The sequence below is a fragment of the Dromiciops gliroides genome, chromosome 2 (genome assembly GCF_019393635.1).
Source record: "Dromiciops gliroides isolate mDroGli1 chromosome 2, mDroGli1.pri, whole genome shotgun sequence".
Lineage (NCBI taxonomy): Eukaryota > Metazoa > Chordata > Mammalia > Microbiotheria > Microbiotheriidae > Dromiciops > Dromiciops gliroides.
In genome coordinates this window covers 69750065-69770924 of record NC_057862.1, presented here as the reverse complement: position 1 = coordinate 69770924, position 20860 = coordinate 69750065, and the positions used below count along the sequence as shown (strand labels likewise).

General features: G+C 40.8%; 1 protein-coding gene across 1 annotated transcript in view; it reads left to right on the top strand.

The window, feature by feature from the left end:
- Positions 1–20860, top strand: part of ANTXRL (ANTXR like) — a 97965-nt gene that overhangs the window by 64030 nt on the left and 13075 nt on the right. The window contains exons 16-17 of the mRNA XM_043980149.1: positions 608–775; positions 3522–3602. Of these exons, the coding sequence (XP_043836084.1) occupies positions 608–775; positions 3522–3602 (249 nt within the window). The remainder of the gene's footprint in view (positions 1–607; positions 776–3521; positions 3603–20860) is intronic.

Below are 20860 nucleotides of genomic sequence, written 5' to 3'. Positions count from 1 at the left end.
TGTCTTGTCTACCACTTTTTATGAATTAGATGCTCTGGATCCTTGATGTCAACGATTGGGGACTGGGGGTAGAACGCTTAGGATCTTTAACTTGTGGTGTCAGAAAGATCATCTGGTTTCCAGTCTTGCCCATGTTCAACCAGAGCTTTCAGTGATTTGTCTGTATTCCTTCTGTGAAATCAATAGGACCTCTAGCAGAGTGCCTCAAATTTCTTCAAGTTGGGGACTGGTTCATATCTATTAAATGCCAAGACCTTCCTCATGAGAAAGTTTATAAAGATGATGTCATCAGGTTAGAGAATGTCTTGGATTTCAAACCGCTGGACCAACACATTGACAAATAAGGAAATATTGAGTCACAGACACACCAGGGCCTGTCCTCACTCAGACTGAAAAATGGAAAGGAAAAATCCTAAGTCTATTTAATCCATTTGAAAACTGATTTGGCAAAATTCAAAGAACTCAAACAAGTAGTTCCTCAAGTTTCCATTCAAAGGGGGTGGGAAGGAGAAGGCCCTTAAGAAGATTGTCGGCAACTGTGTGAAAAAGAACTCAGGCCAGCTATGTTTTCAGTCTTGCTTTTTTTTTTTTTTGTACATGTACTCAGGTGAGATGGGGAGACAAAGGCTCAACAGAGGAAGGGGCCAAATTGGAAAAGCCCAAAAATGCTGTCATCAAATTACCAGAGCAAGAATTTGAGCCTTGGGAGCCTAAACCAAAGAAGCACAGCCGGAAAGAGCTTCCCTCACAGAGAAAGTGGTACACTCCCATCAAGGTGAGACCACTGCAGACATGGGTGGGGTGCATGATTATGGAAGGGAGACTGGGGTGTGGGGGGGTATTCCCTGGACTCTACATTTACATAGCTCATAGGATTTAGAACTGGAAAAGGTCATGTAACCCAAACATTTCATTTTACAGATGGGGAAACTGAGGCTCAGATGGGGTCCACAGGTCCTGCAGTTTTTTTTCTGTTTTTTTTTCTTTTGTGGGGCAATGAGGGTTAAGTGACTTGCCCAGGGTCACACAGCTAGGAAGTGTCAAGTGTCTGAGGCCGGATTTGAACTCAGGTACTCCTGAATTCAAGGCTGGTGCTTTATCTACTGCACCACCTAGCTGCCCCAGTCCTGCAGTTTATAAATTTAATCATGGATCATAGTTTTATAACCAAAAAAGACATCTGAGGTCATCTAGTGCAAGAACCTTGTTTTATTCATGAGGAAGCTAAGGCCCAGAAAGATTAAATTATTTTAACAAGCCATACAGTAAGAGATAAAGGTAGGACCCAAACTCAGGTCCTCTGACTTCAGAACCAATGCTTTTTTTTGCAGGGCAATGGGGGTTAAGTGACTTGCCCAAGGTCACACAGCTAGTAAATGTTAAGTGTCTGAGGCTGGATTTGAACTCAGGTCCTACTGAATCCAGGGCTGGTGCTTTATCCATTCAATGTTCATTTTTTTAAAGCAGCCTGTCTCCTTTGTGAACTGGATTGGCATAGTTCTCTCCTTAGCTTGTCATTAATACACTCAAGACCTCATCAGGCTAGCTTGTTCTTTCCCCATCTGTGAAAGCAGCAGCAACTTGTCTTTGGTTTAAGACTATATCTCCCCCAGTAGATCTGTAACTTGCAGCTGAAGAGTCAAATCGAGTGCCCTCCTATTCAATATTCAAATTCAGATGGATGCCAATTCCAATTTTAAAATATTTCTTAAGTACTGACTGTGTACTGATTTACTGACTGTGCTAAGAACTCCTTTCCTCCAAGGAGTTCATGAACCAGAAATATAATCCCTGGTCCCTTGTGTGTCCACAATACATAGGAGCAAAGTCATTCAGAAGACCAGAGAATTGACACCAAAGAATGAGCATGCTCACCATCAGCTCTTGTCCATCATGCCCCATGATCGAATGAAAAGACACTTATTGAGCATTTTTTATCAGATATTATGCTGAATGCTCAGATTATAAAGACAAAAACAAAATAGTCCCTGCCCTCAAGGACTTTACGTTCTAAATGGAGAGAAACAACCTGAATAGGAGAATGGTGACCAGCAAAGAGTGTTTTGCTCTGGACAGACACAGGGATGGTGAAAACCAGAGATGCCTCACTTCCAAATTATACAGGTGTGGTTGCAGGGCTGCTGCATATCTATGTGCATAGAGAAAGAAAACATTTTCTTCTAGATCAGTAGATGAAAAAAAGATGGTGGACACCAACACCCATCCCCACCTATAGGAAATGATGTTATTTGTATTCATAAAAGTACTATGGTCCTTCCAAAGGTCTCTGGTATAACTGCTGGAGGAAAAACAACAAAGCAACAAGCATTTAATTCATTATTACTGTGAGCCAGGGACTGTGCTAAGCACTGGAAATACAAATACAAACAAAAATAAGAATAGCCCCTGCCCTCAAGAAACTTAAGTTCTGATGGAATAAGACAATGCACTAAGGGAGAACTGGAAGGAAAGGGGGATATTCTGAGGAGGGAAGATACCCATGACAGGACACAGTGACAACGTCCAGAGAGTCAACAGCATAGCTCAGAGGGGAATAAATCATGACCATCCTAGCTTCATCCCCAAAATGGAGGTCCCAGAAGAAACTCACCAATGTGAGAAGTCAGCCTACATGGTAGGGGGGATGTTCCTGAGTGAGAAGGTCCCAGGATGGAATCTTGCAATGAAACAATAGCTTTACCACATCTTTAGTAGGATCAATGCTTCTTGACTTGCCAGGAGTAGCCAACCTCCAGTATCTAAACAGTGTCGTACTGAGGAGATAGGAGAAGCAGCAGTAATATCCCGAAGTCTCATCATGTGGATCAATCAGCACAGGAGATCTAAGAGTTGGGAGTTAGAGCAGGTTGATTCCCTTTGCCTCCCAAACAGCTGTATCTAATTCAAGCTGAATATCCCGTTATCAGCACTCCCTAAACGTCTTGTATTTGGGCACGTCCAGGGACTGTTTTGGGAGGACCTAACTCCATTTCAGTCTACACAGCACTAGATTTGAAGTCAAAAGACCTAAGTTTTAATCCAATCCCTATCATTCACTGTCTGTGTGACTGGCCCCAGTTTGCTCAGGTGAAAATGAAAGCATTAAAGTCAATGACCACAGATGTTGCTTTCCCTTCAAAGTCATTGATCCTGCTATGAATGATCACTTCCTTTCCCCTCATGACCTACGGTCTTTACTCTTCCCATTATCTCTAGGATCTCAAATTCTCCATTTCTTTCATAGGCACCTGTTTGACACCCCTTTCTCTGCAGAATTTCCTCTCCCTCACTACCAGCCTTGACTTTAAATGCTTCCCCTGATTCCAAGGCTCCCCTTTCCCAAATCTACCTCATCTCAGATGAATCATGGTCTTTGGGGGACAGGTAGTGGTCTAGGGGCTGATGCTTAATTTGCAAACCTGATCAATGCCACACAGAAGAATTATGAGGAAGTTAACCGAAGTCATGATTTTAAATCTGCAAATGCTAAAAACTAACAACATGTTGCTTTTTATTTTTAGGGCAAACTGGATGCTTTGTGGGCTTTGGTTCGACAAGGCTACGACCAAGTGTCACTTATGAGACCCCAGCCAGGAGACAAGGTAAGACATCACAAGTGTGATCTCAGCAGTTTTTGTGGTCAGCATTGTCCTTTTCTTATTCCTTTAAGAATCCTTCTGCACTAGCCTATGGGAAAGCCCAATAGGAAAATAGAAGCTTTTTCCTGGAAAGCCACAATAACAAGGTCTTAGGTTCAAAATCATTCCCACATTGGTATGGTGTAGCCACTGCTGTTCAGCAACATTCTTCTATTACTTGCAGTTCAGCTGAAAGATATTTAATTCAATTCAAACTTTTATTAAGTACCAGCTATACACCATGCAGCTAGGTGGTACAGTAGATGGATCCCCCATCCTGGAATCAGGGAGCTCTGAGTTCAGATCTGGCCTTAGACTCTTACTAGCTGTGTGACCCTGGGCAAGTCACTTAACCCCTATTTGCCTCAGTTTTTCAACTGTAAAATGGGGACACAATGGAGAAGAAAATAGCAAATAGTATCTGTGGACAAGTCCGTGGAGTCATGAAGGGTTAGACATGTCTGAACAACAAATGCACCGTGTACCATCTTAGGCATTGGGAATACAAAGAAAAAAACAATTTCTGCCATTAATGAGTTGAAATTCTACTGTGGGAAAACAACATGTTTACACATTTTTGTTGTTTGGTTGTTTCAGTCATGTCCAAATCTTTGTGACCCCAGTTTTGGGTTGGCTTGGCAGAGATACTTGGAGTGGTTTGCCATTTCCTTCTTCAGTTCATTTTACACATGAATAAACTGAGGCAAACAGGATTAAATCCCTTGTCCAGGGTCACACAGCTAGTAAGTGTCTGAGGCCAGCTTTGAACTCATGAAGATGAGTCTTCCTGACTCCAGGCCTGGAATTCTATCCACTGTGCCCTCTAGCTCTCCCTGTTTATAAATGGGTAAGCATAAAATAAACAAAAATTAATCACAGGGAGTGGGGTTTTTTTGAGACTGAAGCAATAGGACTTGTGAGAATTTGGAAAGGATTCTTGGGAAGATGGCATTTAAAGCTTGAACTCAGAGGAGTGAAGGTGAGGAAGGAGCTCATTCCAGGTATACAAAGATACAGACATGACATGCATCATGTATGGAGAACTGGTGGGCCAGTTTTATGGGAATGTAGAGTACATTATGGAAAGCGATGTGTAATCAGCCAAGAAAGATACTCTTGAGCCAGATTGGGAAGAGTTTTTAATGCCAAACAAAGGAACTTCTATTTTACCTAGAGGCATAAGAAAACCACTGAAGCTTCTTAATCAGAGGTGTGGCATGATCCTAAGTAACCCATGAAGTGTCTGTCTGAAAACTGTGGTGGATTGGAGAAGGGAGAGACTGGAAGCAGGAAAATCAGTGATGAAACACCCTCCAGATGAGGGGTGATGGCCTGAATTACAGTGCTTATATTATGAGGAGAGAAAATGGACAAGATCTGACAAATGATAGGATGTGGGCAGTGACTGAGAGTGAAGAATGGAGGATAATTCCTGGGTCGTGAGCCTGTGTGAGCAGAAGAATGGTGATACCCGCTTCAGAAATAGCGAAGTAGGAAGAATGGGATGGGCTTCAGGGGCAAGATAATGAGTTCTGTCTTGGACTCCTTGACTTTGAGATGCCTATGGGCTTTGCAAGTGGAGATGGCCTACAGGCAAATGAGAGATGTGAGACCAAAACTCATTCATCTGTTAAACCCCAAGTTGACTTCAGTATGAGGGAAATTTTAATATTTCCTGTTTAAATATTTAGTTAACATCAAAATCATCCTTATGAGCACTCAGAATCATTACCTTGAGGATGATCATAAAATGTATTTTATGTAGAGTATTTACGGAGTCAAGTATGGTTTTCATTTCTGAAAGCTACTGAAAGGGTCTTTCGCCAGTATACAATGATTTCTCCCTTCCCCTTTGGTTTTGATGTCTTAGATAGTAACCATTATGTTAGAACTTATTTATGCTATTACTTCCCAAGGCAAGTATACATCCCTCCCATGCTAGAACGCCATTGTAGCTGGTCTAAAGAACTGTATCCTATGTATAGTGAAGTAAGCAGAACCAAGAGAACATTATGCACAGAGACAGCAATATTGTTTTGATGAAAAACTGAAAATGATTTACCTATTCTCAACAATACAATGATCCAAGCCAATCCCAAATGACTATCAGTGAAACATACTATCCACCTCCAAAAAAAGAACTGATATTAATGGAACACAGACCAAAGCATGCTATTTTTCACTTTCTTTCATTTTTTTCTTTTATTCAAGTTTTCTTATATAAAATTACTAATATGATAATGTTTTACATAACTGTACATATGTAACCCATATCTAATTACTTACTGCTTCAGGGAAGGGGGAAGAGAAGAAGGGATAAAAAGTGGAACCCAAAACTATAAATAAAAATGTTTATTACTTCAAAAAAAATTTAAAAGAATTATATCCTGTAGGAAAGCTAAAATGCAAGCCAACCATTCCTCAGTGCCCCTAATTAGCTTAGCCATAAATCTAAAGGAACCTGAGAGAGCAAGCAGCATCTTTCTTTAGAAGGTAGTTTGATCCCTTTGTCCCATTATCTCTTGATAATTCTGGAGCAAGATTAAATCTCACTAAATATTATGAAGTTTGATATGGAATTCCCATACAAGAATTTATCTATCAGATGACTGCCCTACTCTCAAATGAACATCTTTACAATAACAAGCCTTGGAGTTGGAAGAAAAAACAGCTTAGTGTGTCTGGCACATCCGAGATGCTTAAGGAATGTCACTTTAATTGAGTTGAAGGCACCAGGCAAAGTCTCTCCATTTAAGCAGGCCTCTCAATATTGGGTATGTTTCACTGTGATCAGGCATTCTGAAAAAAGCCAAGTATGCATCTGCGCTGGCAGAATTTATTATATTGATTTGAATAGAGATAAAGCTTGTCAAATCTGTACATTATGAGACCAAAGTACCGCTTATAACTAGGGTTATTTTTCAATATACATGCGTGTATGAATATGTTTTTTGTTCTTTTAAGATCAATATATGAGAGGCTGCTCTGCCTAGAGAGATAAAGAGCTGGATTAATTGATCACATGAGGCCACTTCTATCCTTCCCATTCTATGATAAGACTTCTATCTTCTGCTGGTCACATTTCCCTCAAAACTAGCAAAGCCAGCGATAAATCATATATATTTTATGTAGTATGTAGGAGTGTAGGTAAGAGTTTGGACTCTTCATAGGCTATAGCAGAAGTCTTCATGTCATACCAGGTCAGAAACTGAAAGATGAACACCACTGGTACCAAACAGTCTTTTTACTGGTTTCCCTGAATGGGGATTCCATGGGCAGCTGGGCTTCAGGCTTCATACTGACTTTTTAGATCTGCCTCTGGGTCTCTGAATGGGCCTTTTAGGCCCAGCTGTATTATGATAGAAGTTACATTGTAGAATCTGATTTCATCCCATGCCTTTCCCTGGCGCTGCTGGTAGATTTCTGTCCCCCAGGACACAATGCCACTACTGTGGTCAGGGCAGCCCCAAAACATTTCCAAACAAGGAAACTCAGTAACTCACATGTAAAGTGCTCCTGGGTGGTAAAGGGAAAGACAAAAAAAGAACAAGACTGAGGTTAATTAAAACAGGGCAAGCCAAATGGAGGGCAAAGTCAACGAATCAAATGTTCATCAAGGCAAGAGGACAGAAAAGGTCTTATTGTCAGGCAGTATTAGAAGTCAGCCCTCCTTTGTGGCCAACAAAATTAGCTTGAGTTGGCAAAGATTGAAAAGGAAGTAACAAATGATCCCAAATCATTCTGTTTTCCCAAAAAGCAGTTATTTGAAGCTGAAATTACAGAGGGAAATCATGTGGGCCAGTATATAGGACCTTGGATTGGGAATTGACAGTGCTAGATTTTATGCTCTACCACTAATACATTTTGTGGTGTCGATTATCACTTAGACCTTTGAGTCTCAGCTAACCCATCCCAAATTAGCAGATGCCATGAGGACAAATGGAAACATATTTATTCGAGCAATTTGAGCTCTTTGGAAGAAAGATACTTTTAGGCCCAAGATATTATTATGATATAGGAGTTTTAGAGGCAGCCTGGAGTGGTGGATAAAATGGCAGCCTCAAGTTGGGAAGATAGAACCCAGAAAGACCCTGGTTCAAGGATTGCCTCTGATACATACTGTGTGACACTGTCCAGCCACTTAACCTCTCAGTGCCCCAGGCAAATCAATAATGGCGATAATGGTGGCAACTATGACTACGACAGAAATATGAGCTAGACCTATGATTTAATCTAAATAGAAAACTCCCTCTGTCATTTGAAAGTCAGCACTTTCTGGGCAAGTTATAGTTTTAGAAAGTTGCCTTGGACACTGAGAGTTTATGACTTGTCCGGGATCATGCAGCCATTTTATGCCAGAAAGAGGTCTTGAACCCAGGTCTTCCTGGATCCAAGTTCAGCTCTCTATCTAGTATATCATAGCAGCCTCTTAATCATAATAATCTCTAACATTCATACAGCATTTTAAGATTTGCCAAAAGGTTTGCAAACATTATCTCATTTGATCATAACAACCCTATGAGGTAGGTGCTATTATTAGACCCATTTTATAAATAAGGTAACTGAGGGTAAGTGATAGCATGTCTTGTTCAGGGTCATACAGCGAGTAAGTATCTGAGGCAGGATTCAAACTCAGATCTTCCTAACTTAAAGACTAGAGTTCTATCTCTTCTCCCTGCCCCAGACTTCTTAATCTTTTTTGCTTTATAGACCACTTTGGCAAATCTGGTGACATCTAAGGTCCACTTCTCAGAATAATGTTTTTAAATAATTGAAAGAAATGTTCAATTTCAATAAGATTTTAGTGGAAACAAAGATATATTTTCCCATCTAAGTTCATAAGAATTCCTTTCCCACAGAAAAAAATCTATCCAAGGATCCCATGATTAAGAGCCCTACACTATACACGTCTACCCACCCTTAAGACTTACAAGATGCAGAACATGTTTCACTCTGCATGGATAGAAGGAGTTTCCAGAAAAATCTTTCACCAGTGAAATCACAGGTCTGGAACTCTTCCCCTGCCCCTGCCAAAAAAAAAAAAAAGTGTTTAGGCCACTTCAAGATTCAGTTTTTAAAGGTTTTATTTTTTTATTTTAAAAATACTAACTACCACTTCTTGGGGCTCTTGGTGTTGTGTGTTTTCCAACATATAGAGGTGGGAATTTTGTGAATTAGTGGAATCCATGAGAATAACAAGGTTGAGAAAATGTTTTGGAAAAATAATAAAGGGTCTTTTTTATTCTAGATTATATACAATTAATCCAAATAACACAAAGGAATGTGGCTACATCCATATTCACCCCCTTGTCATTTCATCTGACCTTTGTTTCCACTCCATAATATGAAGAGAATAATCACTGAAAGGCAGTGTTGTGTAGTGAGTAGAGAGCCAGCCTCGGAGTCAGGAAAACCTCTGATACACAGGCTATGTGATCTTTGGCATCTCTCAGACTATAAGTTTCAGAGAAAGTGGCAATCTATACCAGTAGAAGGAGTTTTTTCTCTGGGACTTCCCTATACTGATCACATCACAGGTGTGTTTAAAAAATTAGTAAATAGCAAAGAGATTCTGGGGTTTTTTAAGTATATAGAGAGATGCCAACTATTAGGAACTACCTAAAATAGGCAGCCCAGCCTACCTCTGATAGTGTCCATATGATGCAACAAATAAGGTCTTTGGACTTTACCTCCATGGTCTATCATATCGAGATCTTCTTAGGTGCCAGTGCTCTAATTCTCAGCCACCTTTGCCCATTGTTTTCAGTTGTGCCCCTCTGGGGCCAAGCAATAGAAGTGTAATCTGTCTTCCCATGATAGCCCTTCAAATGCTTAAGGAGACCTACCTTTTGCCATTCACTGACATCCTCTCTTCTGTAGATGCTAGTTCCTCCAAACAAACTTTCTGTCCTGGTCACAAATTTCCTTATGATCTTGGTGGCCTTACTTTGGATATGCTAGCTGTCCTTCTTAAAATATAGTACAGGGGGCAGCTAGGTGGCACAGCGGATAAAGCACCGGCCCTGGATTCAGGAGTACCTGAGTTCAAATCTGGCCTCAGACACTTGACACTTACTAACTGTGTGACCCTGGGCAAGTCACTTAACCCTCATTGCCCGGCAAAAAAAAATTTTATATATATATATATATATATACATATATATATATATATAGTACACCTAGGGGGGCAGCTAGGTGGTGCACTGTATAAAGTGCCGGCCTTGGATTCAGGAGGACCTGAGTTCAAATTCAGCCTCAGACACTTGACACTTACTAGCTGTGTGACCCTGGGCAAGTCACTTAACACCCATTGCCCTGCAGTGTGTGTGTGTGTGTGTATGTGTGTGTGTGTGTGTATTACACCTAACTGGACACAATGCTTCAAACATGGTCTGCTCAGGGCAAAATACAGTGGGATTCTCAGATCCAATGTTCTAGACATTGCCTTTTATTACTACAATATCGTGTATTAGTATTTTGGATTGTCATATCACACTGGTTGTTCCCATCGAACTTGTACTCATTGTCGACACTGTTAGATTGTAAGCTCCTTGTGAGTATGGACTGTTTTATTCTTTGTATTGCATCCCCAGTGACCAGCATAGTGCATGGCACATAGTAGATACTTAACAAATATTGATTGATCATCCTATACCTTAACTGCCCCTATTAGCTTTGTGTCATCTTCTAATTAGATACAGGTAAGATCTATGCCTTTCTCTAACTCAATGATAAGGAGTTGGTCCTCAGGCTTAGATATTTAACCAAAACATAAAATGCAGGGAAGTGAAATTATTTGTTTATTGTAATTGGCAAAGCCAAAATGGCAGATTGTGCTACTTCAGGCTCTGTGTGGAATGGTTTTTGAGGTTTAGAGATCGTTTTCAAAATGACTCTTTAAGAAAGGTCTCGATTGGATCTATCCACAAGACCAGTTCCACTCATTCCATTTGAAGGAGTTTTGACAGTAGAAAGACTGATGGGGCATATGGGTATGAGAAGAGATAGGACCAGTGGAACATGGGGAGCATTAATGAGGTAAGAGAAGACATGGACTTCAGTGTTTCCTGGAATCCTAATTAAATCAAGTTTCTGAGAAGACTAATCATTACCTTTGAAGGGGTCTGTGGTCAGAATACCAGCTATATGCAGTTCCAGCCTCAGGGGTTAGACAGTGAGGGACCATGGGGAGGAAGCAGACACCCTCCTCAGTCCACCATCATTTTAAATAAAGTAGTAATTTGTGGGTTATTCCATCCCCACCTCCTGACCATCAGAGCAGTAAATAGGTGTCTCTGTGTAAATATACCTCTTGTCCAGAGTCCTCTTGTTCATGAACAGAGGCAGGTAAAGCACAGACTATCTTGGTAAGGTTGTCATAACCCTTGCTTGAGGATTTTTGAAACAAAGATGAGCCAACAGCCATTGTAACAGCTTAAGTATTAGATGCAAGAGTCTTTTGTTGGGAAAAAAGTTTTGCCATAATTCTTTAATTCAAATTTTGCCACAAAGGAGTAGCCATGACAGGATTGGAGACAAGATCCTCAATAAAGACAAAGAATGGGGACAATGCTAAGTGACACAGTGGACGGAATGTTGGGTTTGGAACCAGAGGGTTTGTGTCACATACTACCTGTGTGACTTTGGGCAATTCCCTCACCCTCTCTGGGGTTCAGGGGGCTAGACAAGTGATTTCTGAGATCTTATCCAAATATTGCTTAGAGAGAGACAATGTTGCAAAGGGTTAGACGCCCAGAAGAAGCTCAGTATCTAGTACCTAATGGATAGTGAAGTTATTCTCGTGTACTTTCTGAAAAAGCTTTTAAGGTCTTTTAGTGAGAGAGGCTGAAATTATTGAAGGGATGATGAGCAAGTTTGTTTCTCAATAAGGAAGAAAAGGTTTTGGTCTCAGGAGAATTGCACAGAGTATCCCAATGGTTACAACAGGATCATTGTTGAGTCATTTTAGTCGTGTCCAACTCTCTGTGACCGCATTTGGGGTTTTCTTGGCAAAGAGACTAGAGTGGTTTGCCATTTCCTTCTCCTGCTTATTGTACAGATGAGGAAACTGAGTCACACAGGGTTAAGTGACTTGTCCAGGCTCACACAGCTAGTAAGTGTCTGAGGTCAGATTTGAACTCAGGTTCTCCTGACTCCAGGGCTAATGCTCTATCCGCTATGCCATGTAGCTGCCCCATAGCAGGATTGATATTCCTAATATGACAGAGCATTAGCCCCATTTTTAGTTCTGCCTCTACTAAGATCCTACTCTGATGTGTTGGCATGTCAAAGAAGCAATCTAGCATCCTTAAAACTGTCAATTGAGTATAATCCCTGGCAGATTCTCCCACACTGGAAATGCCTTGAATGTGGCCCTACTGTTGGTCTATACATCTGCCATCAGAAGACCAGCCTGCTGTCGCTAACCCTAATGCTATCCCTAACCCTAATTTCTTACTCACCACCAGAATGTGTACAGGTTGATAAATTGTATAGCCACAGCAACTCTCAACTATAGTATCATAGAAATGGGTTCTTTGTCAGGGGTGGAGAGAGTACCCACATCGATGAAGTCATAGACCATTAGACTATTGATGCAGCAGTCTGTCACACTGACCCTAAGTGCAGTAGATATTAGCCTTGGACATCCCCTTCCTCAGAAGTAAAAGTCCTTCTTGACACATGTTTGGGCCATTTACAATAAATATCCTATTTAGTAATTCTTCCAAGAAAGTAGTCATGCCCAGAACCCCCAGGATCTCAGAAAGCTATCTTAGGTTATAGTTGTTTTGTGGGTCAGAATCTTCTGTAAACCATAGATCAAGAGTCCCAATGACATATTTACTTTTATAGTCATCCAGATTATACACTTAGGATAAAGCAGAGGCATTAACTGAAACAGCACAGCAACCAAACATAAAAACATTCCCTCCCTAAGCCTTGAGTTCTGTCTCACCCATATATACATATATGCAGTGGGAAAAGCGAACAGGCCTACAGGATCAGCAATGGAGTCCACACCCACTTAATAAATGCTATTTGAATGAAAAGACATTCCATGCCATAAATGGTGATGATCTTATTAGCCTTCACCTTATTCACCTACAGGATGTTCTCATTCTTTTGAATGGAAAACCAAAACAGAAAAGGTAGAAGTAACTTGGAAAATATGGAAATAGAACCTTGCCTTTTCTTCTCCTATATCAGTGATAATTTGTTTCTAAACTTCTCCTTTTTCTCATTATTAGCCAAGAATGTTCATGGTCTGAAGTGCAAAAGAAGTTCAGAAAGTTAAATCATTTTGAAAGTTTAGTGTTGAGCTGAGCAAGAAAGAGGCAATGCCTCCAAAATGCTTGTTTAGTTGCTTGTTTCAGCAAATCCATTGATTTCTGCACTTCAGCACATAATATCACAGGAAATTCTGAAAGCCTTGGTTGACCAAAAACCTCAGCTAAAAAAAGACTGCATTTTTTTTTCCAGCAGAACTAGTCTTGTTTACTTAAAAATTTTATAAAATGAAAATCTCTCCTTTACTCCCTTCCCTCCTCCAACTGCTGGAAGCAGTTGGTTTATCAAGACTCCATCAATGAGACCTAGGTTGTCCTTTCAAAACCCCACTCCACAAAAGTTGGGGCATTGCTTCACTCTGAATAATAACTTAAATTCTGTTGTAGCCTCCTAGTGGAGGAAAAGGCCATTGTATTTGAAGTCAGGGGGCCTGGGCTCAAATCTCAGCTCTACTGTTTGCTAACTGTTTGACCTCAGTTCTCTACAGTCTATCCCTATGATAGATATTTGAGGTAGTGTGATTTGGTGGGAAATGTTTCCTTTGGAGACAAAAGACCCAAGTTCAAATCTTGACTCTTTCATGTACTTTCTGTATAACCTTTCCAAACCTCAGTTTTTCCATTTGTAAAATAAGGGAGTTGAATTAGATACCCTCTAACTTTGATTCCAGTAACTTACTGGAGAAGGTATTAAGATTAAAAAAAAAAACAGAAGCAGAGGACAACTAGCATTGAAGACTTTTCATAGTATAACCCCAATCAATCTCTCTCTCTCTCTCTCTCTCTCTCTCTCTCTCTCTCTCTCTCTCTCTCTCTCTCTCTCTCTCTCTCCCCTACCTTACCTTCTACTCTAGTCTTTTATAAATACTACATTCCAGCCAAATTAGACCACCTTGGTGACTGTGCTCATGTGCAACCCTCAGCCCTATCCTCAAAGTCCACCTTAGACACCATCTCCTGCCTAAAGAAATTTAGAGGAATCAATAAATATCTGTCGAGTCAGTGTTTGGTCCTTGCCCTTCCATGAGGGCAAATCAATAAACTTTTCTAAGCCTCAGTTTACCTATCTGAAAATGAATAATAATAAAACCCTATACTACTACCTCGCTGGGTTATAGTGATGATAATGGAAAAAACATCTGTGTAATTATTGTTGCTGTTGTTCTGGTTTGTCCTTCATTCTCAAAGAGGACTGTGATATGGGGGTGATGTCATAGCTTGCACTGAATTGGTGTTAAGTGAGGGAGGGCTGTGCAAGGTCACCAACATCATTCCTCTAGAGCCATCTGGGTCCAGTGACAAGATATACATCAGGACAACTAGAGATGGCCCCAGATGTTTAAGGCAATTGGGGTTAAATTACTTGTCCAGGGTCACACAACTAGTAGGTTTCTGAGGTGAAATTTGAACTCAGGTTCTCCTGACTCCAGGGTCAGTGCTCTATCCGCTGCACCACCTATCTGCCCCCAAGCAGTGATTAGCTCTACACTACAATGATATATAAATGCAGTGTTTTGATTATGGTAATCAAAATGGATTTTGAAGTCCTTGGTCCTTGAAGAGAAGGAATTTTGCAGTTGTTCATTCATTTATCCATTCAATAATCAACAAATTTTTATTGAATTCCTGTGGTGTACCAGGAGCAAACAGAATTCGAGATGGGCCTAGAGCAACTGGGTAGAGAGGCTCAGTTTCCAAATGAAGCAAATAACACAAGCAAAGGCAGCAGGCAGTAATACAGGGACCCTTTTTTTTTTTTTCAGAGATCCCAAATAGTATGGTTTGGTTGGATTTTAGGGTTCGGGGAAAAAAATAGTAGTAGTTAAGGCTGGAAAAGTCGGTTAACCAAATTACGGAGTGCTTTCATTACATTTGAAGGAGGAAGCATGTTGTTCTAGGTTCTAGGGGAATTTGAAAGATAGATAAAATGCAATGTCTGCCTTCAAGGAGCAGACAATCTAGATGAAGTCTGGAGGCACACTGCAAATTAGAGTGTGATAAAGCAGATGAAATGAGGTGTTAGGAGATCACATAAAGGAAAGAATATTTCCAGCTTGAGAGGTGGGTGAAGAGGAATGGGAAAAGGTTTTATGGGAGAAGTAGCATTTGGATTGAGTCTTAAAGAACAAGTGGCGGGGTGGCTAGGTGGCGCAGTAGATAAAGCACCGGCCCTGGATTCAGGAGTTCCTGAGTTCAAATTCGGCCTCAGACACTTGACACTTACTGGCTGTGTGACCCTGGGCAAGTCACTTAACCCCCATTGCCCTGCAAAAAAACCCAAAAAACAAAAAACAAAACAAAAAGAACAAGTAGGGTTTTAAGAGGCAGAGATGGGGTAAAGAAGATGAGTAGGAAAGAGAAACAAAGTACAGGAAGTTCCAGTCATAGAAAATAGCATGAACAAAGGCAAAAGCACTGAGGTTGGCAGGGAGCTTTGGATAATACAGTATGGTTGGGATGTGAAGGATATGGGGGAGGAGAGGATGCAGGAGATGTAACTGCTAAGGTTAATTGGCTGAACACTTGTGAAGGCTTTGTATGCCAAGCTAAAGGATTTTGCCTTTATTTAGTAGACTTTGGGGAAACTGCTGCAGGTTTTTGAACATTATTTAGATATACAAAGGCATGGAGCTGAAAGATGAAATGATATTGTTGGGAATTAGCAATCAACAAGTACCTACCATATGCCAAGCATGGCATTAGATAGGCTGGGCATACAAATACAAAAGTGGAAAAAATACAAAGTGAGATATCCCTTGCCCGAAGTCAGCCAATTTGGCTGAAATGGAGAATTCAAGAAGGGCAATAATAGGAAATCATTATGAAAAGGTAGGTTGAATCTAGACCTTAAGTGCCAGGCAAAAGAATTTTTATTTGATCCTAAGTGCAATGGGGAACCACCAAAGATTCTTGAGCAGAAAAGTGAGTTAGTAAGGTCTTAGGAAGATGATTTTGATGGCTATTTGGTTTCTCATCTTATGGAACATTTCCTGTTTGCCACCCTTCCTCAAAACTGACCAATAGTAGTTCTGGAATACTGTCTGAAGGTTCTTACAGCATAGCTCTGGAAATGGAAGAGAGATGTTGTGGCTACTGTGTGAAGAGTATTCTTTTAACAGGGTACAGAAATGCAATGCAAGTGGAATCCAAGAGGGGAAGGGAGCAGGTTTGACCATTTGTACACAGAAAGTACCCAGGAAAATCCACCTCCTGGGGAAGCTTCAGCCAGCATATTTAAGCAGATACCATGATGAGGCATAAACAATTCAGATGTCTTTTGAAGCTTCTAAGAGTTCATCAGAGAGTTCCCTGTGTAGCCATACTCATTTCTTTTGATCTCTCCCTTCTCTCCTTTCTCATGTTCATTATCTATGCTTTTATAGTCAAGAATTGCATTTTAAGGATCTCTAATCCCTAGTGAGCTTCATTATCCTTTATAGTCTCTGACCATACTACTATACTCTTTTTGAACTTTGTGCTTAATCAATATTTGTTGAGAGACTAAATTCTAGGGTGCGTGTCTAATTTTTCTGTCAAGTGTTCCATTTTCTTGCTATTGCAAATATAAGAATACCTTCTCCCATGGTTATTATCATTTCTAAATTGTCAAATAAAATGGCTTTTCCTAATTGGTCAGAATTAAATTCTCTGCCTTCAATGAAATAAAACTGTCAGTAAGGCATATGTCTTGTAAAAACCCCTGCAGAGGAAGAAGCAGTAGACTGAAGAAAAGCTAAAAGAAAGGAGGTTAAGGCTAATAAATTTAAAAACATGCTGGTTCCTGGTCCTAAGTAATCTATTCAACTTGAAAATATCAGAACAGAAATGAGTACCAAGCCATCCTGTCTAATCAAGATGTCAGCTATTGGTATTTGACTTGATGGAATGCATGCTATCTAGAGGGAAAGGCCAAGGTGAAGCAAATATAGCAGCACTTTCCAAACTGAGAGGGAAGGAGGAAGGGAGAGGGGGGAGGGAGAGAGACAAAAGCAGGGAGGGGAGAGGGAGGAGGGGAAAGAGAAGAGAGGAGAAGGAGAGAAAAAACATAGTTCTCCCTCTTGGCATTACAGCAGATCATAAAAGGAGGGTAGGGTTAGAGTGGAAAGGAAGAAAGAAAACAGAAGGCTGAGGAAGATAATATTTCATTCCATTCGTGGAGTTTGTAGTTTTGGATTCCTGCCCCTCACTCTCCAGAGCTCTATGGATCAGTGTCTGTGACCCCATCAGAAATCTGCCCAAATTCCTGTGGGGGCCAAGTTCCCTGCTTTGAGAAACCCTGGAGGATAAAGAGAACAAGTACACATGCTTAACATTACATTATATTATCTGGGGTATTTTGCTCTCCCAGCTACAAAATCGGGGCAATGTGGTCGCATTCTCTGCTCCCAGAAGGTATTTTCCAGATCTGTAGCTATAAAAGGACAGAGCACTGGCCCATAGTATCCTGGATCCACCATTCATTGGTTGTGGGGCACTGGGTGTCCAGCTCAGGGCAGCTTCCTCATTTGTAAAACAGAGAGAATGATGCTGGTACTCCCTCACAACTCCCAGGTTGTTGTGAGGATCCAGAGAGTAGAGTACTTTGTGCCATAAGCACTGTCGAAATAGGAATTGTTATCATCAGGTCAGTGATGATAACGGCTCACATCTATTTAGTACTTTAAAGGTTTGCTGAGCACTTGATGCATAACATTTCAATTGATCCTCACAACAACCCTAGGAGTGAGTACTATTATTATCCCCATTGATGAATAATCAACAAGCACGTACTACGTGCTTGACACTGGGAATACAAAGATGGAAGTAGAAGTCTTTGTCCCCAAGCGGATTACAGTCTAATGGGGAAGGCAGCATGCATTATCACACACACATCTATATGTGTGTGTAATGTATATAATACATACACATATACCTACTACACACATATGTGTGTATAATATATGCACATGCATAAATGTGCGTCTATATAATATATGCACACATACATGTATGTTATATGCTTATAGTCAAATGCATACATGTGTGTAATAATGCACATGCACATGTTTGCGCATGCATATATAATATGTGCACACAGAATATCTATAAAGTATATGCATATATATGTCACATAAAGCATATATACAAGGTAAGCTGGGGAAGAAAGCACTAGCAATGAGGAAGGATTCTTAACCTGGGGTCTGTAAACTTATTTTTCAAATACTTTGATAACTGTATTCCAATATAATTGGTTTCCTTTGCAATCCTCTATTTTACTTCATATATTTAAAATTATTATTCTGAGGAGGGGCATGCTAAGTAGGGTCCATAGTGGGGAGGGGTCACAAAGAATCAGACACGACTGAACAGCAACAACAGATTCTGAGAAGGGGTCGTCGGCTTCATCAGCCTGCCAATGCAGGCCACAACACAGAAAGGGCTAAGGGCCCCTGTCCAAGGATGACCAAGAGAGGCCTCCCGCAGAGGGTAGGGCTTGAGCTGAATCTTGACACAAACTAGGAACCCCCAGAGGCAAAGGTGAGGAGAAAGTGCATTCTAGACAGGGAGGCAGAGTGATGTTTGAATATCAGCCAAAAAACTAGTGTGGCTGGACTATTTGGGGCATTAATAAGGCTCGCTCAGTCTAAAGGTAGGCAGGGGCCAGATTATAGAAAGCTTTCAATGCCATCCAGAGGAGTTTCGGTCTGATCCCTGTTTTATAGATGAGGAACCAGGAAGGCTGGAAAGGGAAGATGGGCCCAGTTTGTGAAGGAATTTAAACACCAAACAGAAGAATTTCTATTTGATGCCCGTTTTACAGCTAAGGAAATGGAGGCTCAACAAAGTCAATTGGTATTTCAGAGAAATATGCGAGGGACAGCTCAAAATCTATGACCTTATGGACATACTGAGTATTAGAGATCAAATGGAAGGTAATGATCATCGAAGAGGGATTGGGTTTTGTTTTTTAGACTGTTAGCCTTTAAAACAAGCTAAAGTGGAAGACAAGCCCACCGCATTCCCCATCAGTTTAACAAAGCAAACTAGAAAATCCAAAATGACTAAAATACAGGCTGTAAGGAGGATAAGCCAGTCATCCATCACAGTCCTTTAAGAAACATGCAAAAGTAAATCCACCCCCTGGAAAACGTGCATCCTTCCACCTTGTGTGATTTGAACAGCACATTGCAGGGTAGTCTGCAATCTCTGCAGACTTCATCCTAGCATCAAGGGGGAATAGATGGAGTCAAGCCCGGGGGGAACATATTCATTTCCAACCCTGGTGCTGCAGGGTAGTGAGGGCCATGACAGAGAAAGCAGAGATGGCTTTGATGAGTCATGCTGTGCTGAGGGGAAGCTGGTGTGGAGCTCGGCAGCATGGGCAGATTTTTGGCAAATGTGGATCCAGTCTCTCTGGTCCCGATTCAAGGGCTGGTGAATGGAGGCTGACTACATTTGGAAACCAGTGTTTGGCTCCTGTAGAGACGGTGACCAGGCAGCCTCGATCAAGCAAGGGATTAACCACAGTCTTGTGTTGAGAGTGAAGTGTTGCTCACAGAGTTCTCCAGGGATTAAGGATTTAAGGACTAGGGTGGACAGCTGTACTTTAGGGAGCCTTAAGGACAAGCAAGCAAGCAATCACACACAAGATAAACACAGATAGAACTCAACTTCCATTATTTACACGCTAAATATAGTATATCTTTAAAAAATTAATACCTCTGAAACTCAATCTCCTTATCTATAAAATGGGAGGCATCAAGTCAAGTCAACAAGCATTTATTAAATGCTTACCATGTAAGAGGCATAGAGCTAAGTGCTGGGAATTGTTAAGGAATGTTAAGGGGTTCAAATACAAGCGGTATTACAGTTCTGGGCATCAAGAAGACCTGAGTTCAAACACTGCCTCTGAAACTTACTAGGTGGTTGGTTGACTATTGGGCAATTCACTTAACCTCGCTGTGCCTCAGTTTCTTCATCTATAAAATGGGGGTGGGAGGGAGAGTTTTCATTTGATGGTTGCTAAGGCCCCTTTTACTTCTAAGTCTAAATCTGTATTGCTGACTGTAGCTCTTATTTTTAAATGTTTTCAGAACATGAAATGGAATAACAATCATTGGGATGGTTTACTCTGAAGCAAAGCAATTTCCTACCCCTTTTTTCTGCCTTCTTTAACTGAAGGATCTTACAGGATTCTATCTGACAACAAAGTAGAAATATGGATGGCAACCACAGTGGGATCATATTATTTTCCATTTTTACAAACACCACTGAGTTCTATGAACACTTTCACTGAGGTCATCCCATTTATATCCCACAACCACATAGTCTGGCAGGCAAACAGAAATAATACCCATTTTTCAGGTGAGGAAACTGAGACTTAGGTTAAATTTACCCAAGGTCACAAGATGGTTAGCGACCACTAAAACATAGTCAAATTGGTCTGATTGTGGTATGAATTTTTGTGGTCTATCTTTCCCAGCATAATTCATTTGACTGGAATACCCTTGGATAGAGGGAAGGGGGATAATTGGTCATGGTTCATAGACTTAGAGCTGGATAGGACCTTGGAGGACATTGAGCGCAACCCTGTCATTTTACAGAGATGGAAACTGAGGCACAGAGAAGTTAACTTGCCCAGTTATATCCTTCAGTAAAAGAAGGCAGAAAATGGTTAAAAAAAAATTGCTTTTGCCTCAGAATAAACCATCATCATGGGGTTTTTTTCATTTCATATTCTGAAAACATTGTAGAATAAGAGCTATGGTCAGAAATGTAGATCATAAGTCATAGACAGAAAGGAGGCTTAGGAGCCATACAACCAAGTATGGAAGTATGGGAAGAAGGATCCTCTTGACTCCATATACCGGGTCCCTCCCACCAAACCACCTCCATCCAGACACAGCCAGTGCAGGGGCATGTCCATGCACGGAAGAGAACAAAGAACGCCAAAGC